Raw genomic sequence first — 24,498 nt, 5'->3', positions numbered from 1 at the left:
CATACTGTGGATATCTCCTTTGTGTGTGAGCACATGTCATGGCTTCATAAGACTTCACCAACTAAAAGCAGACTCACAGATAATCATTAAGAATTTTAAGACGGCGAAGGCAGAGCCTTAAGTAAATGCAGACTTCTGGGAATGTGGGGACTGTGTGCTTGTTCAGTTCCCATGCCTGTGAGCTTAGCCCTGCCACCCTCCCTCCCACTGGTCCACCCCCCCCCCCTGGCCTCTTGCTCACTCACTTGGGTTTTCCCGTCCTGGGGTTGCTTTGTGTCTCACTCCCAGGGTCCCACCGCAACCCCCCCCCATTCTTTTGTCAGATTTATCACCTCTAAAATTTTGTTTCTTATTTAGCCTTTGAAATTTGTTGTCTAGAACATCAGTTCTCTAAGAGTGAGATCTTAGCCCACTTAGGGGTAGACAAGAGGTGTTCTGAATGGAATATATGCCCTTCCCTGCAGAAGTTTGGGCTGTGTGACAAAGTAGGTATCATATATTCATAGCAGATGGAAGGTTTCTCAGGAAGTGGTAACTGGGCAACTGGTTGGCAATTATGGAAAATTAATCATTCAGATCCTTAGTTTATGCTACCCTGTAGAATACATTTCAGTGTAGTTAAAGAGATAAATGTAATTTAATAGAATCTCACAGAGGGTCCTGGCCCTCCTAAATATCAAAATGTATTACACCACTGTAGTAATGAAAGCAGATGGTGCTGGCAGAGTGGGAGAGAAAGCTCTTAGAAGACTAGATGAAAGAGCTGCAAGACAATCCGATTACGCATATAGAGCTGGACTCAAATATGGGTAGTATTTCAGATTAGTGGCCAGAGGTGGATTTTCAGAAAAGGCATTAGGACATCCATTCAATTATTTTTAAAAATTGAGTGAATAGTAGGAAAACACAGCAGGTACACCATTATATGAAATAAATATGTCTCTGAAGAATATATGTAGTGCCATTCTATTTATGTCAAAACAGAAACCATCTGTTGGTGCATAACCAGTCTGGCTGCCTCCCACTGTTGTGGATCCCTTGTGTCTAACACATTCTGGTAAAGAGAGTTTTTATCCCACCCACCCCCTTTTTTTTGCGATACAATTTTAGATATGTAGCACAGGCTGGCCACAATAGGGATTCCGCTGCCTATATGTTCTTAGTGCTGGGGTTTCAGGTATGTGCCGCTCGTTATGCCCAGCCAGGAGAGGGTTTACTACTGTAAACCCCTCGTGGCCATCCTGTTGAGAGTTGCTGTACTGAATTCTATGGCCTTTCTGCAGAGCTCTGCTGCTAGACTCGGGGTTGGTGTTAGAATAATTCCCAGGTCCTAGCACAGACAGGGCTGAGCCTGGGCAGGTGAACTGCACCCTGTCAGATCAGTGTGTCCTGAGTGACTCCATCTGCATAGCTGAAGCTGAGAACCATGGTTTTATTCATCTGACATCTCGTGGGGTATAATTCAGGATCTAGACTAAGAACACTGTTTAAAGGCATAGGCATCAAACTAACACATTATTTATTTATACTGGGATGCAGAATACCTGCCAGTCATCTGTCCAGAGGATTCAAGATGAAGCCTAGTCACTGATTCCCATCCTCATGGTTTTTCATGGCTTCTGAGAAAGCCTTGTGGCAAAAAGATCAGTGATGAGGCAGCATCTACATGGAGCTGTCTGAGGTGGCTGTGATACAGGAGACAGGCTATAGGCATTCCACAGTGTCCATATTGCAGTATTTCCATATGATTTGTGTCTCATTCTTAAAGGTAAGTGCTCGTTTGGAGGGACCTCAGTAAATATCTGCTTGCATAAATAATTTCTAAAGTGGGGAGAGAAATGCCCCTTTTCAGCTTTCTGTTTTCAGTCTGGTGGAGTAGCTCCTAGGAACAGAAAATGTCAATCAAAATCTCAGGAAATCCCTTCCCGTAAGAGTTTCTCCTTGCTCCTGTTCAGGAACTATCTGGCAAGCTAGCCGGAGGGCCTCAGGGCTAGAGCAGGATTACAGGGCTTCCAGGGAAGCAGGAGACACTGTGCCTTCAGTTGTGATGTTGTCTGGATTGCTTTATCCTTTTCCCTTTTTGATAGGGAATCAGGTGTTGACTAGACTATCCTCAAACTCCTAGACTCAAATGATCCTCCGGCCTCAGCCTCTGGGTAGGTGGGACTACAGGTGCAGACCTCCTTCACTTTTCATGCAGCTTCAAGGAGAGGGTTGTTATATATTAGTTGTTTTTTCTCAATGCTGTGGCCAACTATTTGGTAAGAAGCAGCTTAAGGGAGGAAGGGTTTGTTTGCCTCTACATTAAGACGTGATAATTGTCTGTGATGGCAGAGAAGGACTGGTAGCAGGTGTCAAGAAACAGTGAAAGGACAGAGATGGACAAACTCAGCAAAAGTTTGCTGATCCCTCAGAAAAGGGATCCACTTTTCCAAGTTAGACCCCACCACAAGGAAGGACCCGCTCAGCTGGGGATCAGATGTTCAAATCAGGGTCCTATGGGGGATATTTTCACATTTCAAACCACAACGTTCTGGTTTCATGGGATCTTGGCCATCTCATCTAACAAAATACATCTATTCCAAATTCAAAAGTCATTGTAGTCTTTAACACTTCCATCAGTTTAAAAATCCAAAGTTTCTCTTGATACTCAAGGCATTATAAGCTCCTATATTTTTAAAATAATTAAAAAATACTTTACTTTATAGTGTATGAATGTTTTGCAAGCATTCATGTATGTGCACCATGTGTTTGCCTGCTGGAGAGCTGTGAGTCACCATGTGTGTGCTGGGAATCTAACTCAAGTCTTCTGCATTTTGTTTTAAACAACTAGAAGCTATATCTTCTAAAGATAATGCATATGGTGTCAAAGGAGGTATTGGGGAGTCTGTGGGTGGGCATAACAAGGAAAATCAGACCTAGCAAGACTGAAACCCAGCAGGGCAAATACCAAATCCTGCCACTCTATGTATGTCTAACACCTGGGGCTTGTGATGAAACTCTCTGAGCTCCAAAGAGTTTGGATAGCTAGCCACCCCTCCCCTGTCCTCACCCCAGCTCTGCTGCACATAGCTTTTCTCTTGGGTTGACTCTTTGTTTTCTTTTATTTAACTTTATTTTATGTGTACCAGTGTGAAGGTATCAGATCCCCTAGACTTGGAGTTACAGACAATTATAAGCTGCCATGTGGGTGCTGGGAGTTGAACCCAGGTCCTCTGGAAGAGTAGCTGGTACTCTTAACTGTTAAACCATCTCTCTAGCCTTAGGATGATTCTGTTCTTTTTTTTTTTTTTAAATCTTTTATCTTATTTTATATTGTATTTTTCTTATTTTACATATTGATACCAGTTCCCTCTTCCTCTTATCCTACTATGCTCCCCACCCTTCCCCCATCCACTCCTCAGGGAGGGTGAGGCCTCCCAGAAGGGATCATCAAAATCTGTCATGTCATTTGGGGTAGGGTCTAGGCCCTCTCTCATGTCTCTAGGTTAAGGGAGTATCCTCCATGGGGAATGTGCCCCCAAAGTCCTTTCATGCACCAGGGATACATCCTGGTTCCACTGTCACAGGTCTCATAGACTGCCCAGGCCTTCTAACTGAGACCCACATTCAGAAGGTCTGGGTCAGTCCAATGCTGGTTTCCCTGCTATCAGTCTGGGGTCCACAGGATCCCCTTTGTTCAGTTCAGCTGTTTCTGTGGGTTTCTGCAGCCTGGGCTTGATCCCTTTGCTCATCACTTCTCCTCTCTGCAACTGGATTCCAGAAGTTTGGCTCAGTGTTTAGCTGTGGATGCCTGCTTCTGTTTCCATAAGCTACTGGATGAAGGTTCATGGTCGTCTTTTTGTGACTGGGTTACCTCGCTCAGGATGGTTTCTTCTAGTTCCATCCACTTGCCTACTAATTTCTAGATTACATTGTTGTTTTATTTTTTTTTTTCCCTCTGAGTAGTACTTCACTGTGTAAATGTATCACATTTCCTTTATCCATTCTTCAGTTGAGGGATATCTAGGTTGTTCCAGGTTCTTGCTATTACAAATAATGCTGCTATGAACATAGTTGAACAGATGTCTTTGTTGAATGAATGTGGATCAATTGGGTATATGCCTGAGAAGAGTGGAATTGGTGGATCCTGTGGTAGACTGATTCCCATTTTCCTGAGGAACTGCCATACTGATCTCCAAAATGGCTGTACAAGTTTGCACTCCCACCAGTAGTGGTGGAGTGTTCCTCCTGTCACATCCTCTCCAGCATAAACTGTCATTGGTGTTTCCGATTTTAGCCATTCTGACAGGAATAAGATGGTATCTCAGAGTTTCCTTGATTTCCATTTCCAGAATGGCTAAGGATGTTGAACAAAACAGCTAAAATTATACAATAGAAAGAGGAAAGCATCTTCAACAAATGGTGCTGGCATAACTGGATGGTGGTGTGTAGAAGACTGCAGATAGAGTCATGTCTATCGCCATGTATAAAACTTAAGTCCAAATGGATCAAAGAACTCAATATAAATTCAGCCATACTTAACCTCTTAGAAGAGAAAGTAGGAGGTACTCAATAATGAATTGCACAGAAACTGAGATTGACAATTAATAAATGGGACCTCCTGAAACTGAGAAGCTTCTGTAAGGCAAAAGACAAAGTCAACAAGACAAAACAGCAGCCCGCAGAGTAGGAAAAGACCTTTACCATCTCCACGTTTGACAGAGGGTTTATCTCCAAAATATACAAAGAACTCAAGAAGCTAGTCACTAAAACACTAAATAATTCAATTAAAAAGTGGGGTACAGAACTGAATAGAGAATTCTCAGTATAGGAAAACATGACTGAAAGACTGTTCTATGCTTACAGCTTTCCTTGGTGGATATCCCCTGGTCCTGTCATCTCCATTATCCTTGGACTCCTTATTGTAATTTAGGCTTTACCATCACAGTTCCGTGGAATGTCCTTTCCAGGCTTCCTTGAAGGAGATCCAATGCCACCATATATTGTCTGGCTTTAGAGGCTTTCTGAGACCTTGGTGTAAGCCTTCTTGACCCCCTCATTCTTGCAACTTCTGTGCCTGCAAAAATAGTTATGTGTGAATATTACCAAGCTCTTCTGACAGCTCAAGACAGCAGTGGTGTGCTTTTGTATGCTTTTTGGACAGGGAGCCCCTACAGCAATAATTTCTGTTTATATTCTCTCCTTTCAAATACATTTGCATTTCTTACAAGATAGAACCTTTGTCCCAGTACAGAACACTCCTCTTTAGAGTGTTCTTTAATAATTATTGATGCTTTCTCAGCATTCATCCTATCCATAGCTTCAAATTCACTCACAGTATTTTCCTCATCAAACTATACACTTTATATCTCTCTGTTTCACTTATTGATCTTTCTTATTGTAGTGCAGTGAGCAAGGGCTGTTGTTCATTTGATGGAGTGTTTGCCTGTCATACACAAAACCCTGGGTTTTATTTCTAGCATCACATAAAACTAGGCACAGTGGCACATATAATTCCAGTACTTAAGAGGTAGCCGGCAGGAGAATGAGAAGTTCAAAGTCATTCCTGGATACACAACAAGTTGGAGGCCAGCCTGGGCTACATGAAACCTCGTCTTAAAAAAACATAAACAAAAGCAAAAGCAGTGTTAGGTAACCACAACTAAGCCTGGACATGGTCCTGCCTTGCAGTTCCCTCTGGAAAACAGACAATTACTTAAATTTAAGAATTTTATTGTACATGTATGGATTTCTTGCCTATATGTATGTAGGTGTACCATGTGTGTGCCTGGTGCCTGCAGAAGATAGAAGAGGGCTTTGGACCCCTGGAACCGGACAGATGGTTGTAAGGTACCATGTGGGTGCGGGGATTGAACCTGGGTCCACCGTGGAAGAGCAGTCTGTGCTCTTAACTGCTGAGCCATCTTTCTAGCCTCCAAGCCCGTTCTCTTTAAGGCAGTCTCACTTTTATTTCTTAGGACATAGGCAGAGCAAAGCTGTACTTTGTCAGAATATGACACAAATGCAATTGGTCTCTAACTCCATTCCCAACAGATTCCTTGCTCTCTCCCCCCCTTCCCCCCCAAACACCACAAACCTTTCTCAAAGGCCAGTAAACTACATACTTGGGTTTATGACAGCAGCAACCCCTCTTCTCAGGGCTGCGACCACATACCTGGCAAGGAGAAAGGGGCGTGTTTTGATTACAGTTTAAGAAGAGGTACAGTCTAGAATGGTGAGGAAAGCATGCCAGCCGGAGAGTGAGACAACTGTTTCCATTGTGTCTGCAAAGAGAAGACAGGAAATGGCAACAGGCTAAGACACCTCAAGGCCTGCCCCGTGTGACCCATTTTCTCAAGCAGGCCCTACTTCAAGTCCTTCCCCAGTGTTCAAACACATGAGCCTATGGGAGATGTTTCACATTCAGATCAAAATAGGTGCCTGTCACAGTGTTCTGTCACTGTGACAAAATACTTTCTAAGGGGGAAAAGTTGATTTTGGTTCATGGTCCATAGTCAGTTGGTTTGTTTCTTTGGGGCCTCTAGTGAGGCAGCACAGCATGATGGGAGTGTGAGGCAGAGGAAGCCAAGAAAGACGAAGAAGAGGGGTTGGGGTAACATCTTTTTCAGGGACATTGCTCCCATTAGGTTCGATATCCTAAAAGCTTCATCAGTTTCAGGTAGCAACACACACTAGGGATCATGCTTTCCACATATGGACCTTTTAGGAATGTTCAATATCTGGACTACAGCACCCACATAAAGGAGCCAGGCATGATGTTAGTGGGAGGGAAAGCGGGAGGGGGGCACAAAAGGAAATAGTGCTTTGTAGACCACAGATGTCTATGACTTTGCTGGGTATCATTGAAAACAAGGAAGATGGCAGGCTTTTTCTAGAAGGAATTATTATTATTATCATTGTGTGTGCTCACATGGTATGTATATGTGGGTGTGTGTTCTATGCATGTGGAGATCAGAGGACAACTTTGTGGAGTTGGTTCTTTCCACCTTTACATGGCTTCCAAGGATGGAGCTTAGGATCTGTGTGGCAAGCATCTCTGCTGGCTGAACCAACTCTCCAGCCCACTGTTGGATGGGATTAGAAAAGAATTGTGAAGGCTCTAACATGTGCCTAAGGACTATCTGGCCACAAGGTTAGGGGCAAGAAACATTTTTTTTTTCTTTTTTTTGCAAGCATGCCTGAGGCTTCTTTAAGCAAGAATGGTATGTTAGCCATGTATGGGGCCTCTTAAGAAGCAGACTGGGGCTAGATCCCATCCTACTTAATGAATTGAAGAACAATTAGAAGATTCATAAATTAGTTTTCTTTGAACTTAACTATTAATTTAAAGTATATTAATATATGAAAGTAGTTGTTAAGTTTGACTTTGGAGTATGAAATAAGAATACTCCAAAAATTAAAGCAGCTTTTGAAATTGAATAATTTTACTTATTAGTGGCTTATAATTAATGTAAGAGGACTATAAACTGCAAACAAATGGCATGCTTTAAAAATGAGCTTCTAACTCATAAAATGCTAATTAGCTTTTTCTCTCTGGATAATGGCTGTGGCATTCTTCCTCTAAACTTCCTTTCTGTTTTCAAGTCAAATGTTAGGGAGCTGTTTTGGAGAAACTTCTAACTTTAAAATTAAGCTTTGCTTTGAGAAAATGAAAGTAATTATATCTGAAGGAGGGCAGTGTTAAAGAGCAGATCATAGTTATTAATAAGTCCTATTCAGAACCAGCAGTTTATAAGTTTCACAGCCTCTCAGCCACACACTAGACCTGTATAGTCTATAGTCACTGTGGAAGGTAAACGTTTAGTCGTCTTTGTCAATGACTAGGTCAAAGTCACATGGCATAGCTGTTAGGTGAGAGAGAGAAAGAGGCTCTAACAGAGGACATCTTTCAGGCTGCACTGGCTCAGATTTCTTCTGTTTGTCCCTTTCTCGTTTTGAATAGTCTGTTTAAAGCTTGCTCAGGCCAGCAAGTGGCAACTGATCCTCCAGGAGTCAGCTGCTCCACAGAGTTTTTTTTTTTTTTTTTTTTTTTTTTTAAATGTTCTTGCCATTTAGTGAGTAGTTGAGTTCCCTGTAAGGTGCAGGAAATGGCCAGGTCTGTGTGTGGGCTTTCTGTCCAAAGGTGGGTGATGCTGAGAGTCTCCCAGCCTCTGTTGGCAGCACCTTCTTTCAGCTGCCACCTCTTTTTTGTGCTTTTCCACGCCAGCCCTCAGCACCTGTGCATCTCACTGCTACAACACTGCCTTCAGCTTTATACATGTACAATACAAGCTTTTTATAGTATTAAAAGAACCTTTATGTTTTTGAACATTAATCAGTATCAGTGGTGTTCTTTTAGTGAGGTTACACTGTTATTTAAAAAAGTAACCATGAGTGTTTATGGTTCATATTTCTGCCTTTCATTTTAATGTGCAATTTAAAATAGACAGTTTTTTTTGAAGTGTGCTTTTAGTTATCAGAATGCTTACTATGTTATGATAACCCTATTTCAGCTTAATTTCAGGAATGACAAAACAAGAATCCAGAATTTTAGGGTTAATAGTAGTCTAAGGAATAAACATCTAATGTGAATGTTTCCAATTTGGTGTTCCTGTTTTTCAAACAAGGTCATGAACTCTGGGAAATTAATCTAGATACAAATAGCTTCGATTACCACAGAATTTATGTGAGTGATGATAGTAGGCTAATGAGCTAATCCATCAGCAGCCTGCTCCAACCAATGATGTCTTAGCCCAATTGCTTTCTCTGCCTGAATTAGTTTTGTTGCTTGTAGTAAGGGCAATAATTTCTGTTTATCACAAGGGTTAGTCTGTTTTAATTATAGCAATTTTTCTGAGATACTTAGCTTTCTAACTCTGTACTATAGAAAACCTGAAACCCACATAAGTAGAGAGGATAATGTAACAGATTGTTATCCTTGTATCAGTGATTATCAGCTGTCCAAAAATGGACATTTTAGAAGTCTCTGTTTGTGGCAAGGCTATAAGTACTAATGATTGAAGCTCACTTAGAAGAAGCATGGTCAGAATCCATGGCAGGGAAATGGGAGGGACCTCAAGAGAGTATTTCATTGCATATATTTCTATATTTGATATATTTAGTTTGTCTCAATAGATATTCTTGTCCACAAATACTGCTTATTTGCATTTTCTAGACTAGCTGAGGAAACATCTATAAGCCAGGGTGGCCTGGATACTTTTCAGTCTCCCAGGGATATATTGTTATGGTCTGGTAACTTGGCAAATAGGCTTTGTCTTAGAAGTTTAAGGTTAATGGTTCTCTGAATAGATATACATTCATTGTGATTATTATAGAAGTGTTAGCTGTCACAACAGGCAAACCTGAACATCTCACTGGTATAGCACTGTGTAAGTTCATCTTATCAATGCATTACCTTGCTTACATTTTTTTTTAAAGTTAAACTTTGATTCTTTTGAGAATTTCATTCGAGTACTGTATTTATATAATTTCTACCTCTTTCTTTCCCCTTCCAACTTCTATCATGTCCTCCTACTTCTCCTCAAATGTATCTGTTTCTTTAATTGCCATTGGCACATACATACACACACAAACATACACACAAACACACACACACTTAGTTATTTTAGTTTTGCTTATATATACGCATTAATTTAAGGCTTACCATTTGTGATTGGTTAATGTCAGGGAGCTTGTCACTGGAGAAAACTGATTGTCGCCTCTCAGTAGCCATCGACTCTTTTTAGCTCTTCAATTAGGGATAGAGCTTTGTGAAATTTCTCCACTCACATTGGCTTGTCAACTAGTGTCATTATGCAGGTCTTGTTTAGACAGCTATGTTGTTGAGACTACATGGTTGCAGCTTCCTTGCATGTCTAGAAGATTCTGTCTTGCATCAGGTGCCCTGGTCTTCTGGCTCTTACAATCTTTCCTGTTCCTTCTTCTATGATTTTTCTGAGCCATAGGTGTAGGGGCTGCATGATAGATATATCGTTTGGGGTGGGAACCTCATGGTCACTTATTCTCTGCATTTTGACAAGTTGCAGATTCCTGTAATAACCTTCATCTGCTGCAAAAGAAGCTTCTTCGATGAGAAGGGAGAGCTAAACTTATCTGTGGACACAAGGATAACTATTTAGAATGGTTAGAAATTATATGGGTTCTGGGAAATGGAAGGAGTTGGTTCTTCTCTGGGATCTGTGACCTCCAGCTACAGGCATGAACTCTCCCCTGTTGAGTGGGCCCTGGGTTTGATTAGATGGCTGGTTACCCATGAGCTAAAAGTGCTACTGTGGCGCCACTGGTGTTGTCTTGCTATGACGTCACTGCTGCGGTCCACAGTCTTTAGCGCTGTGCAGGACTACTGATTGCTTCCCTCCCTTGGCAGCTTGCATGGCATCTTTAGATTCAATAAGAGTTGTTCTTAGAGAGGAGGCTTCCAGGTCATTTCTAGCTAGAGTCCTCTAACTCCTGTGTCTCAAGTGTATGGTGTGGTCAGCAAAAGGTCATACCTTCAAGTTCTGGGAGGCAATGACAATAGTCCATATTGTTTTGGAGTCTCTTGGTCTCCCCTGACCAACAACTGGAAGGGAGGTTTCCCATCCTCACTTTAATTTAAATGGCATTAGCCCTGTTCCTTGAAGGGCTCTGGTACTGGTTTCCCAGGGTGTACTTGTGGGAGTTTCCTTCAGGTGCTCACTCAGGATGAATCCCCATCCTTTCAGAGTGCATTGCCAAGCTTCTCTGCCAGGGTACAGAAGCACCTCACCAGCTTTTACAGTCGCCTCTGTTCATGTTCTCCTGTGACTCTTTCACTGCATGAGAAGGGGTACTAGGCTGTTGGGGAGCGAGGTTCTGCATCTGATTTCTGCTGCAGTTGTCAGGGTTCTGTGCTCTGCAGCCCTCCCTATATGACACAAAACACATCCAATCATCGGAGAATGGGAGGCTTGAAGTCAAGTAGAAACCCCCACATCTCAGAACTTTCCAATTGTGGCTGTGTTAGAAAGGTCTTCCTAAATACATTCTGGAAAACTGACATCAGAGTCCTTCAAGGAATAGTTTAGTGTCATTTAAATTTATTCCATAGTTTTATTGTTATTTAAGATGAATTTTGTTCTTAAAATTTTTAAATTTCAAAATAGCTATCTATAAACTGGGCATGGTAGTGCATGTTTGTAGTCCCAGCATTCAAGAGGCAGAGGCAGTTGGATCTACATGAGTTTGAGGCTAGCCTGGTTTACAAAGAGTTGCCAGGGCTATACAGAGAAAACCTGTCTTGAATATCCAACCAACCAACCAAACCAAACCAAACCAAACCAAAAAAAAAAAAAAAAAAAAAAAAAAAAAAAACAAAACAAAAAAACCCCAAAAAACCCAACCAACCAACCAAAACAAAATAACTAGTTGTGCAAAAATTATTTTTCAAAAATAGAACACAGACTACCTGTCACTGTCATACACTTCAGTTTCTGCTGCTTGTCATACAACTGTAATATACCAATCCAAAACCAGAAAATTATTGTGAATCTGATACCTGTAGATCTTTAATGAATTTTGTCAAAGGTATTTCTTTCATAGCTAAGGTCATGGTCAGATTCTTGTTTGTGTTCTGCATTACTCTTGAGTAAATACACAGGACACACTGAGAATCCCTATGAGAATGCCCTCTGGGACCTGTGTCCCTTAGTAACTACAACTGAGTACTGGGCCTCTTTACATGAGGCTGCATGAAACTATGACTATCGGCAGAAACCAAACCAAGCCAAATGAATGCAAGTGTGTGTGTGTGTGTGTGTGTGTGTGTGTGTGTGTGTGGGCAAGAACAGCCTTTTTTACTTATTATGAAATAGACAAAGAATCCCTAGTAGTTTTTAAGACTTTTAAGATAAATACTGCTTAAAACTCTACTTTGACCTTTATTTTTTCATAATCTTTTAGTATTATGTATGGCCACAGATAACACCTCTAACCTTAATGAGTTACACAGATAGTGGCTTGGTCACAAATGAGGAAATGAAAGTATCTAGATGAGTCAAAAATTATTTGGTATTGCCTCATTCAAATAAATAAGCACTAATTGTCCATTGAGCTACTGGAGTTCTAGAAAGATATGGGTATGCTTGCCATCTTCACTGGGTAACACATTCCAATTTTACTGACTCAAAACAATACATATGTAATATCGCATACAGTTTCTGTAGGGAGAAATTTAGGAGAGGGTTTTCTTGGGCCCCCTAGGACTTGGAGTCTTGTGAAACTCTCTTCTCTTTGCTGGGCTACCATTCCCTGATGCTTTGATGGTGCTGGAGGCTTCATCTGCCAGGTAGCTTATTCAAATGATGCATAGTTTGTGGTTGGCTATTGGCAGAAAACTTCAGTTCTTTTCTCTGAGAGTTTCCATGCAGAGAGGCTTCATATGGCTGAAGAGACAAGGTGGAAGCCACAGTGTCTTCTGGGTCTACCTCACAAATCACACATGTGTCCTACTGGTTGCATACATCAAGGCCATTCAGTATTGGGTGGGATTACACAACCCTGAATGTCAGAAAGTGATGGCTTTGGGGTCCATTTTGGAGGCAGGCTATAGCAGTGGGGAGAAAGAAATGACAGGGCCCTGGCCACTGAATTTGCCATTTATTGAAAAAGGTTGAAGGGCTGGGGATGTTGCTTAGCAGTGGAGTGCTTGCTTAGGATGTACAAAGCCCTGGATTCATTCCTGACACTGCAGGGGGAAAAAGGGAAGATTCTATAGCAGTGGAGTGTGTTTTTGAGGGCATTGTGGTCTTTTGAGTTTTAGTGAAACAAAACAAAACAAAACAAAACCAAGTACCATCAAAAGATGGCAGAAAGAAGACTGTTTAGGAATAAGAAGGACCAGTAGGATGAGGCTGGGGGACTGGAGAGGGCGATGAGATGGTAATTGAAGTATACTGTGTATGGAAATGTCATGGTGAAACCCATTATCTTATGAAATTCAAATTTACTAATAAAAATAAATTGTCATCACCCTACAGGTGGTGGGACCTGGGAGAATGGAGGGGAAAATGAGGCAGACCAAACCCTCATGAAATAGCCAACTTTATTCAGAACCTCAGACAATTTATGCTTTGAGGGTTAAGAAAGGTCATGACCTGACAGATCTACATGACCCCACCTGGATGGCATTGCCCTACCTGTGGAATTGGGGTGGGGGTATGGGAGGGGAGGGTGGTCAGGGTGCATGTGAGGGGGCAGAGAGGGTAAAAGGGGGGGAGGGAGAGGGAACTGGAATCAACATGTAAAATAATAAATTAAAAAAAAAAAGAATCTAAGCAATAGAGGAGAGGCTACCATAAATGTTCTTCCCCTCTAATGAGATTAATGAGTACCTTAAAAATTTTTTTTACAGCAAAAAAAAAAAAAAAATTGTCTTTTTTTAATTTCAGACAGCTGGATAGTGTGTTAAAAACATGGAATGTAATAATAAACTCATAAAATAAGCAAAAAAAAAAAAAAAAGGTCACCTGGGTAAAGTTCTCATGAGTTCAAGCTGTACTTGAACAAGGACATGTTGCATGTGTCAAAACATGTTTTTCCATAGAGGTATATAAAGGATAAATATTTAAATATTTATTTAAATATGTAATTTAAATAAATGGTATTCATTTAAATTATATGACAGTGTAATTATGTTGTTATGTAAATTATATAACAATAGCAAGCAATGGTGAGTAATATGAGATAAACTCACTCCTATCAGTTACACTTGAGAGGAGCATGAAAACCCATTCTGGACCAATTCTGTGTTTTGACGAAACTGAGGTCACAAGATTTGTCTCATGTTCTTGGTGTGTTCTCACAAGCGCTCATAATTTTCCTCACATGACTCTATTCCTGGGGCGTGTTCTGACTATAAGTAACCTGAAAACATGAGATTCTTACATAGTAGAGTTAAGTCAGAGGCTTGGATATCAGTATCAACTTCTGTTTCCTGCAGGTGAATGTTAAGGATCCTCATTTTCTAAGGCTCCTTCTCCTCAGTAGCCAGGTGGTAATGCTGACCCTGCAGCTCTCAGACTGATGAGAAGGAAGTAATGCAGGAATGGAGTATAAATGGAGGTTTCTCTCTCAGTTTCCAGTGCCTGAATAAACACTCTGAGGCTTAATATTAACTATAATTGTTTGGTCAATGGCTCAGGGATATTAGTAACAAGCTCTTACAGTTAAATTAACACATTTCTATTATTCTATATATTACCATGAGGTTTGTGGCTTGTTATCTCACATCTTGCTTCTCCAGTGGCTACATCACATCTCTCTGAATTTGCCTTTCCTCTCTCCATATCTATGTTTGGATTTTCCTCCTGGCTCTATTCTTCCCGGCCATTGGCCAAATCAGCTTTATTCATCAACCAATAAAAGCAACACATATTCATAGCATACAGAAGGACATTCCACATCATCTTCCCTTTTCTGTCTAATTAAAAAGGAAGGTTTTAACTTTAACAGTAAAATTATATATAACAAAACAGTTGTTAAGCAAGAATTACAATTACAAAATTTAGTTTATTTATATTTGGCAAAATTAAAGAAAACACTGTCCTGTTTTTTTGTGAATCTAAAGTTTTATATATAACCTAAAACTAATGAAACTATAATTATAACTATTTAATCTTCAACTCTATCAAAGACCCCAGAAGGATATAATATTACCTAAGTAAACTGAAAGTGCACTGTAAGCAACTTCCAAAACTCTAGAAATGACAGAGACATCTGGCTGCCTGAACATTCACACAAAATTCCTCTGCAACTCATGGGGCATCCATCTTCAACCTATAGGTCCAGAATGTTTGACAGACCATTTTCAGAAGCAGAAAATTTTGAAAGACTGTCCTACCCTGACTTGACAAGGTTCAGCAGTCTCTTTTCCTTGTGTCCTGCTCATCTGGAATGGACAGTGTGTTTACTGTCAGCAGCTGAGGCAAGGGCAGTTCTTTGCTCAGCAGGCCGTTATGCCAAGAAGAAGACAATTTCCATATGGAGTGTCTGGGTGCCCAACATTCTCTTGGAAGTAGATCGGTGTTGCCAGGAGCAATCGTGTCTCATGTCACCTATGAAACATTAGTGATGTAGTGTGTTCTGGGAAAATTAATTGTGATAACAAGAGATTTTTTTTTACCTTTTTTAAAAATTTAATTTATTATTTTACATGTTGATCCCAGCTCCCTCTCCCTCCTTCCCTCCCTCCCTCCCTTCTACCCTTTCTGTCCCCTCATATGCACCCTGACCACCCTCTCCTCCCATACCCCCACCCCAATTCCACATGTAAGGCAGTACCATCCAGGTGGGGCCATGTAGATCTGTCAGGTAATTTGAAGTAGGGACTAGGACCTCTCTCCTGTCTCTAGGCCAAGGCAGCATCCCTCCATGGGGGATGTGTTTGCAAGGTCCCTTTGTGTACCAGGAATACATCCTGGTTCCACTGTCTGAGGTCCCTTAGACTGCTCAGGCCTTCTAGCTGAGACCCATGTTCAGGGGGTCTCAGTCAGTCCTGTGCTGGATTCCCAGCTATCAGTCTGGGGGTCTGTCAGCTCCTCCTATAACAAGAGTTTTTTAAATGCATGGATTTGTGTTTGATATTTAAACCTCAAAGCAACTGGGGATATTTTTCGAACTGAGTTTTTTAAGACTGAGCTTTATTTTACTTTTGTGCTGGATAAACACACCAGTGACTGAATTTCATTGTTTTGAAGAGTTGTACTATCCAAACCTTGGGGCTGGCATGAGGTGTTCTGGAAGGAGATTTAAAGTTTTTTGACAGTTCAATTAGAGGCTTCTACAAAGGCTTTTCATGGAGGTTGGACCTTTACCCTGCCTGCCACTACCTCCTGGGCAATCCTGAGGTCTTGTCTGATGTTCTTTCTTAGGTCAGTGTTTCAAATTTAAGAATTCTGTCAAGATTATTTTATTATTAGGAGGCAAGAACTCAGTGGTGTCTGGTAGATGGCTTAGTCAGCAAATTGTTTCCTGGCAAGCATGAGGGCCTAAGGTCAGATCCCTATCACACACACACACACACACACACACACACACACACACACACACACACACACACACAGGAGAGAGAGAGAGAGAGAGAGAGAGAGAGAGAGAGAGAGAGAGAGAGAGAGAGAGAGAAGTCAGCTATGGTGCTGCATGCCTGTAACCTTAGTGCTGAGGGGCACAGGTAGGAAACCCTCAGACCTAGCTGGCCAGTCAGCGCCCATGTGCTTCCCTCCCCTGTGCCGCAGCCAGTGATGGGCTAGACCAGCTCTCCCATTCTCCTGAACTCAAGGCCAGCTTTCCTACCTGCCACATGTGGTGAGGGCTGGGGGACAGGGGAAGGTGAGGTGCAGTGCCTGCTCCCTCAAATGCTGCATCTGGTGAGGGCAGGGTTAGCTCTCCCACTCTCGTGACCCCAAGTCCAGCTTTCTCACCCATAGTAGGTGATGAGGGGCGAGGCGGGTGTATACCTTTTCTTAAGAGAAAACAAAGTAAGTGCAGACCCTCCAGTATGGGTATTTACAATTTCTCTTTCTTCCTTCCTTCCTTCCTTTCTTCCTTTCTTCCTTTCTTCCTTCCTTCCTTCCTTCCTTCCTTCCTTCCTTCCTTTCTTTCTTTCTTTCTTTCTTCCTTTCTTCCTTTTTTTAAACAAGAAGTTTATTTAAACAACAAGACGCTTGACTTGGAGGGAAAACTATCTAGGATCATTTTGTTCAAGAGTAATTTACCCCTACTTAAAGACAGATTGCCCTACATGTAACAGCTACATACAAAAAAGTTATAAAATTGTCCTTGGTTTTACAATGATAAATGAAAAACATTAAAATTCTCCAATCGAACAAGATATGCAAGGATTTTGTTGTTGGGTTCTTTTGTTAAAACACTGAGAGCAAAATAACTTACTGGAATATAAAGATAAGAGCTGAATGAGCATGCCACTATGGAGAAAGGGGGATATTTTCACAGAACCAGTATTTTATTCTCTCCCAGACCATCTCTATCTGATGTCAATCAAAACACAACATTGGCCATTTAGTTTAAAAAAGAAAAAAACGCGCAATATACTTGTGCACATACACCAGTTACTTTATGTACAATAAAGAAATGGGGACAGGGAAATGAAAGAATAGAAAAAACTATACTGTAGTAGTCAGGATGTGGCGGAACCAAATTGCGGCTTTCTAATTGCGAATGTATTCTTGGTCTATAACAAAATTCTGGAGTAAAGTAGCAGGTTCCCTTTTTAGTAGACACCTCCTGTTTGCTGCTGGAACACATCAATCGTATCTTCATCCTCCATTTCCAACTGTGCAGGTGTGTCTGTTTCATTGATTGGCTGTCCATCAAACCGGAATCTGATCTGCCTCATTGACAATCTCTGTCGTTCACAATAAGGCACCACAGAACCATCCTGCCCCGCCGCCTTCAAATTAATATGACCGGTCTTGACTCCTTCCTTGGGTTTCTCGTCGGCCATGGCGAGCGCCAGGGTCTCCTGAGCTGCCACTTCACAAAAGAGGCACAAAAGGGGCACGGGGTCCGCACCGAGGGAGCACACTGGCAGCACCAGCAGCGGCAGAAGGAGGCGGCCGCGGTGGACCGGGTATTTACAATTTCAAGATAGGTTTAAAGCTTTTCTTTTGGACATAGGGTCTTACCTTTTAGCCCAGGCTGGCCTTACATCGTAGTCCCCCTGCCTCATATTCTCAGATCCTGGAATTTACAGGTGTCTGCTAACAAGCTTCACTTCAAATTATTATTATTATTATTATTATTATTATTATTATTATTGTATGCCCTGAAAGAAAGCTTTACCAAGGTATAACTGGCTGCACTTCTTTTTCTGATTGGTCTGCTACAGATCAGGTGCAGTGCCCAGTGTCACTTTGCACCTCGGCCCTGACATGCCCTCTCTGTGAATGGTGGGGAAAAGCTAGGGGGCTCTGATGTTCTGCTGACTTCACAGGACCTTTCTCTTCCTAACCTCTTGAGCTTATTATGCATGCACACACTTTCCCACTGTGTCATGTTTAGCTTCCCTTTTCTTGTTATGTCAACGTAAATTTGAAATTGAGGTTACAGAAGTATCATTCTTTCAAGGTCATAGCCAGATTTGCTGAATTTTATCTTTTATAAGGTTTGTTATGGTTAATTAAAAAAAGACTTTAAAAATGATTAAAAAAAGACCTTAACACAGATATAGTTTCTGTTCATCAATCACATAAACACAGGACACATAAAAATAAAACTAAATTTAACTACATAAAAAAATGAGCTCAGCTTTGTCATAAAGGAACTTAGAAGAAAACAATTAGATGTGAGAAGATATTTGGAATTTTAAAAACTTGAGGCAGAGTCTTGTGAAGCAGTTTCCTCTAAGTTGAAACTTTCCATCTTAGATTTCTCCTTAAGACTTGGGAAGTGAAAATCTCCTAAGTTTCAGGAAGTCCCCGAGGCTTTTCCAGATGTCTCTCTTTCCTTTCATATTATATAAGAATAACAGACTTCTAAGGGAAACCCTTTCCCATGGAGCCCCTGCAGGTTGTGTAGAGAGCTTCAGGGTTCCAGTTTTCACAAGTCGTCACCTGTCCTGGGTTGGGTGATGCAGCTTTGGTGATGCAGCTGCCTTTGAGTTGTCCAGGTTTCTGTAAGTGACCCCTGATCCCACACCCTTCGAGTAGCCTCAATAAACTCATTGCTTCACAAAGCTGGGTTTTGGTGGTATCGTTACTTTGTTGATTTCCCATCCAGGGCAGTAGACATTTCTTTATGTTTCTCCAGGAGTAGTTTCATACAGCAGGTCTCCTAGCCGAGGAGGACCTATAACTCATTATGTAGAAATTCAAGGTCATCCAAGGATGACCTTGAATTTCTGATTCTCTTGCCTCTGCTTCCCAACTTTTATGATTATAAGTGCCTTCCCCCACAGTCATTGTTGCAGTATTTTTAGTTGAGTTTTTTGTTATAATTTATAGGGTCACATAAATTTCTAGGAAATAATATGCTGAGGGCCTAGGGTTTGACTCAGTGGTATAGCACTTGGCTTGCAGGGTATCTATGGGCTCCTGGGTTCCATCTCCAACACTACATAAAAAGTGAGAACCTTTGTCCATTACACCCAATGGAAACATCTTACAAGCTGAGTATAGATAGTATCACAGCAAGGATCTTAGCACTGATCCATTTTGGCCAGAGTTTCTTTATCCCCCCCAGCCCTGTAACATGTCAGACTCCCAGAACTTCAGCTTCAGAATTAGCCAACAGGCACCATTGTCTTCTGATTGGGTTGTATTCATTCTCTGAATGAATTTTTTTCAATGGTGTCTCAAAGTTAAAGCTTTTTTGTTTTTGTTTGTTTGTTTGTCTTACTGTGTGTTATGGCTGTCCTGGAACTCACTATGTAGACTGTGCTAGCAATGAACTCACAAGGATCTGCCTGACTCTGCCTCTCAAGTGCTGGGATTAAAGGCGTGCACTACTATCCTTGGTTCAAAGTAAAAGCTTTGGATGGGGGGTGATTTGAAAACATGATCAATCTTACTGAAGATCCAGAAAATACAAATTGTAATATCCCATTGTTTTGCTTGTTTATATTGATAAAAACTGAAAATTGTTAATATTTACAAGATGTTTGGGCTCAGTGGTTACGAGTAAGGACCCAAGTTCAGTTGTAAACACTCAGCAGCAGGTGGCTCACAACAGTGTGTAACTCCAACTCCAGGAGATCTTTGGACACAAATACACACACACACACACACACACACACACACACACACACACACACACTTGAGAAATGAATTTAAAAAAGATTATCAAGAAACATACAAGGAAATCGTCACTTTGGGACATTCTTGGTAAGGACAAGCTGGTGAAGCCTCTTTTTGAAAGACAGTTATTAGTACTGACCAAGATGAAGAACATACTACTTGATCTGTTTTATGTTTGCAAACCCCACTGGAAGTATGCCATATTGATATAAGGGTGCTCTGCCCAGCATTCCTTAAACAACTAGTAGATGAGATGTTGGACAGACACTGTCTCACATGTAGTGGCAAATACTGTGCACTGGTTAAAAAGACTAAAGTTTAAGTACACTGACATTTCAAAATAGGGAAGGATGGAAGGTGGCAGCTGCTTCCCACTTCTGCAGTGTAGAAAAGCCATTGGTAAGCTTGGTCTTTGGGTCATTTGCTTAATGTACAGCTGCTTCAGATAACTCAGTTCTGATCAGAGAGGTGAGGTGATTGGTAAGTGCAGTTTCTTCTCTGCTTCTGATTAGACAGTTACTTCTATTGCTGTCATTGTGAAGGAGGGCCCAAGTCTGGAGGAGCCAGTGACTAAGGTGAGAGCTTTGTGTGTCTGGCTATGCAGAGTGGCCTTATGCTTTCAGTTTTCTGTCCCTGGGTTTTCTGTTCAGGTTGGAAGGATGGCATTAGTCCCCATTGAACCTATGGGGCTAGCATCATGAAGTTTTGCATTCACCATCCAGTTTGAGAAGAAAGTTCATAAAAAGTAACCATTCAATATGTAATTATGAATAGCTCATTTAATTTAATAATTTAATAAAGCTATTTTTTCATAACTTAGGGCTTCTGTGAGCCAAGCTCATTTTGTGTGTGTTCTTTTTTACTTTTCCCCAGTTAAAACCTTTACTGTGAATTATTATTTAAGACAAATATCAAATGATAGTGACACATCAATGTGAACAAGGTTTTTGCTCATTTGTACAATCTTCTATAACATTTTAATGACAAAAGGACTGGCCATTTGAATGCCTCTCATGCTACTGCCTTCTCGCTGAATACTGGTGCTTGAGTCTTAGTTTCTTATAGCATCTGCTGTGTATTTTGTGTATATGGGTGTTTTGTTTGCATGCCACATGTATGCAGTGCCTGAGGAAGTCATAAAAAGGCACTGGAATGGGGTTACAGATAATTGGGAGCCTCTATGCAGGTTCTGGGAATCAAACCAAAGTCTCCTGGAAGAGCAGCAAGTGCTCTTAACTGCTGAGCCATCTCTCTAGACCCCTCTAGCATGGGGACTCACTCTGTAGACCAGGCTGGCCTCGAACTTACAGAGATCCCCCTGCCTCTGCCTCCTGAGTGCTGGGATTAAAGGCGTGGGCCACCAACACCCAGCTTCCCTCTACCTGTTTTAAGCATAGTGTGTGTGTGTGTGTGTGTGTGTGAGAGAGAGAGAGAGAGAGAGAGAGAGAGAAAGAGAGAGAGAGAGAGAGAGAGAGAGAGAGAGAGAGAGAGAGAGAGAGAGAGAAGACAAATCTGTTGTGGAGTATTTTGATTCCAGTCTGAACTCTCCTGAGACTGCCAATAAAGTTAGCTTTGAATCGGGAGGATGAAGCTAGCTACTAGTTGACCAACATTAGCCATAGATGTTTTGGAGGACGGAGGACAGATAGACACAGGAAGTCATAGGGTGGGCCTTAGAGAGAGAGGGCCTTTTTGGATTGAGGAACAAGAGAGAGGAGGTTACTGGTCACTTCTCTGCCGCTTCTCTGATCACTCAGGTTCTTACCCTGATATCTGACTCCCAGCTTTTTATTGATAAAGAATAATTAGGCTGGGCCGGCCAGGTCTACAAAGCTACACAGAGAAACCCTGTCTCCAAAAAAAAAAAAAAAAAAGATAAATGCTTCAGTAGTCTCCTATTTCCATGAGAGAGAAAGCCATACCTGGGCACAGTAGTATATGCCTGTAATCCTGGCACTTGGGAAGGAGAAGGCATAGACAAAAAGTATGAAGACTTGATTTCAAGCTAGCCTCAGCTATATAGCAAAATCCTACCCCCCAAAACAAAAACCCTATGAGATCAAGTTCTAGCCAGTCTATACACAAGGAAATTCATATACACTGAGGAGAAGGAGGGCTTCCTTATGGCAAGGACGAGGAGAAAGCTGTGCTGCCTCTTGTGATGAAGCCTCAGAAATGTAGTGGCTGTCATTTCCTGCAGTGTCCTGTGACTGTCTAGGCCATTGCTGTGAATGGTGGCCAGGCAGAGGGGCTACGTAAAGGCACAGATACTAGGAGTAAAGGCCCTTTCAGAAGCCACTGTGTAGAATGGTCCTGGGTCTGCCAGCAGATCCGGATGACTGAGACTGGGACATTATTTGGCTAATGACCTTGGGGCAGGCAGCATATAACATTTTAAGCATCTTCTGTTCATCTTTACAGTCTTGGGGACTGATGGAACAATTTTTAATGGGAAAATGGGATGCTCACTTTGCATTTTCAACTACACTCAAAGAGGTGGGAGGCAGGAATGTGACTATAAGGTTGTGGGTAGGGTCTCTTTAGAGGCTTGCAGCTTTACTCAGCCTGAGCATCTGGATTGAGCTAGAGCCTCCTAGTGCCTCTAATGCCCCTCCCCCATCATCCTTAAGCCAAACTCAGGGTACAGTGAATGGTGCTAGGGACTTAAGCTAACAGTCGCCTCACAGAGTATAGGAAGTATGTATCACTCCTTATATGTTACTTATTTTCTAAAAATTCTGTTTTAGATACTTTATAACATCACTAAGTGTAAATGCCACAGAAGACATGCTGTTTATAAGTAAGTGAATGTAGATCACTGGAACCATGAACACCTCTTCTTATTAATAAAATGGGGACATTGCTCGGTTCAGTACTTCTGAGAGTGCGTGGGTCTGGGGACCATGGACAGCTGTGCTCAGTGTCTGCTTCTGTAACTGGCTGGCCCTTCCCTGGAGGGAAGGCTAGTCAGCCTTCCATCACTGACAAAATACGTGGGCTATCAGCTTATAAGGAGGAGAAGTTTATTTTGGCTCATGGTGTCAGAAGTCTCAGGTCATGGTAGCTGGCCCTGACCCTTTGCCTATGATGGCATGGCTCATAATGGAGCACACAGCAGAGAAGCTTTGTACTTGATGACAGTCAGGATGTGAAAGAGACAGGACCTTCAAGGACATACTCCCATCAACCCAACTTCATTTTACTAGGCCCCATCTCCACCACCTCCCATTTGTACAATGGGATGGGGAAAGTCTTCATATTGACTTCTGGGGGACTTTGGAGATCCAAACTGTAACACCCTGACATCTCCAGCAGCCATCCTCTGGTTGTGGAGTCAGAGCAGCAGAGTCCCAGCAGCTCACAAGTATTTCACAAGCTGTTGTGCTATAGGATTGTATAGACAAGCGCCAGTGCAGACTTCCTGACAGTGCCCGAGGCTGGGACTTCAGGGCTGTGCGGAGCCAGCTGTTGCCTTTACTGCCATTCTCTCTCTAGATTCTCTGGCCTCAGGAACAAATTGAGTTCTGGGAAGAGACTGGTCCACGCACCTCAGTTACATTTCCATCAAATGCTGGGCTGAGCTAAAAACTTGACAAGTAGTTAGAATAATAGTGTGACATGTCCTTGGCATTTGGGACAGCTGCTCCTGTCATGTTTGATGAAGTACTCATACTTTACAGCCTCGTTTGCAAGGATTACTTTGAGTTTGAGATTTTCGCAAAAGGAGGTATGTCAGTTTTCATAACCTTCACAGTAACTGTGGGATGTCTTTGTACAAGAATTCCAGTGGTCTGCTTGTGTAGTTTTAGAATCTTTTGTATGCTACACACAAAATACATCTTTTAAAAAAACATTTTGAATTAATAATTTTAGACATGGAAAAGTTGCAAAAACAGTAAAAGGAATTTTCCTTCTGAACAAATCTCGTATCCTTCCTGAGAATAGCTGAATTATTGAAAGTACGCAATTCGTTATCTAGTTTTTATTTGTTTGGTTAGTTTTTTTTGAGACAGGGTTTCTCTGTTTAGTTCTGGATGTCTTGGAACTTACCCTGTAGACCAGGCTGGCTTCAAACTCACAGAGATCCTCCTGCCTCTGACCTGAGTGCTGGGATTAAAGGTGTGAGCCACCATGCCCACCTCTAGCATGTTTTTAGCCCCTTCTCCCCAGCAGTTATTCTTTTCTTCTTTAGGATTCAAGCCAGGCCTTGGCATTACTTTTGTCATGTCTCTTTAGGCTCTTCCCTGGGAAACTGCCTGGGCCTTGTGTTGTAGTTTTGAAAATGTATAAATCTGAGTTTGTAGAAATCCTCTGAACATAATTTTGTTTCCTTCTCAAACTCCTTGTGTTTACAGTTATGACCTTGCTTCTTCTGTAAGAGGACACTGCAGTTATGTGTCTGGTCCACATATCATGCAAAAGCCCATGGTCACTGCTATTCTGATAACACCTGAGGTATGCCACAACATCTGACCTTTCCCACCAACGAGTTCAGCCTGGCTGAAGGCATTGTTTGCTCAAATTCAGGCTTCCAGATGCAAGCATGCAGAGGGGAGCCCCTCTGACTGCACCCAGGGAGCACCTGTTTTTGCATCTGTTTTCAGACTTAGGATGCATGGCAGCGGGACAGGGGCTACTGGCTGGGTGTTTTCGTGCACAGAGGTCTGGTGCTTGAATTGGTGTCTGCTGAACCTGTATGTTCAAGTTTGTGCACAGCAACTCATGC

General features: G+C 41.8%; 2 protein-coding genes across 2 annotated transcripts in view; one reads left to right on the top strand and one right to left on the bottom strand.

Annotated features, from left to right (window-relative positions):
• Positions 1-24,498, top strand: part of Dtd1 (D-aminoacyl-tRNA deacylase 1) — a 175,480-nt gene that overhangs the window by 48,639 nt on the left and 102,343 nt on the right. The gene's annotated exons all lie outside the window — the stretch shown is intronic.
• Positions 17,070-17,482, bottom strand: LOC127221362 (small ubiquitin-related modifier 2-like). Its single transcript, XM_051183264.1, has one exon. The coding sequence runs from the start codon at positions 17,480-17,482 to the stop codon at positions 17,249-17,251; it is 234 nt and encodes a 77-aa protein (XP_051039221.1). The 3' UTR covers positions 17,070-17,248.

Source organism: Phodopus roborovskii, unplaced genomic scaffold (assembly GCF_943737965.1).
Source record: "Phodopus roborovskii unplaced genomic scaffold, PHOROB, whole genome shotgun sequence".
Classification (NCBI taxonomy): domain Eukaryota; kingdom Metazoa; phylum Chordata; class Mammalia; order Rodentia; family Cricetidae; genus Phodopus; species Phodopus roborovskii.
Note: the sequence above shows the minus strand (reverse complement) of the source record. Positions and strands in the feature narration are given on the sequence as shown.

Bases quoted from the DNA above. Each gene is read 5' to 3' on its own strand.
- LOC127221362 (XM_051183264.1), bottom strand. From the start codon at position 17,482: ATGGCCGACGAGAAACCCAAGGAAGGAGTCAAGACCGGTCATATTAAT.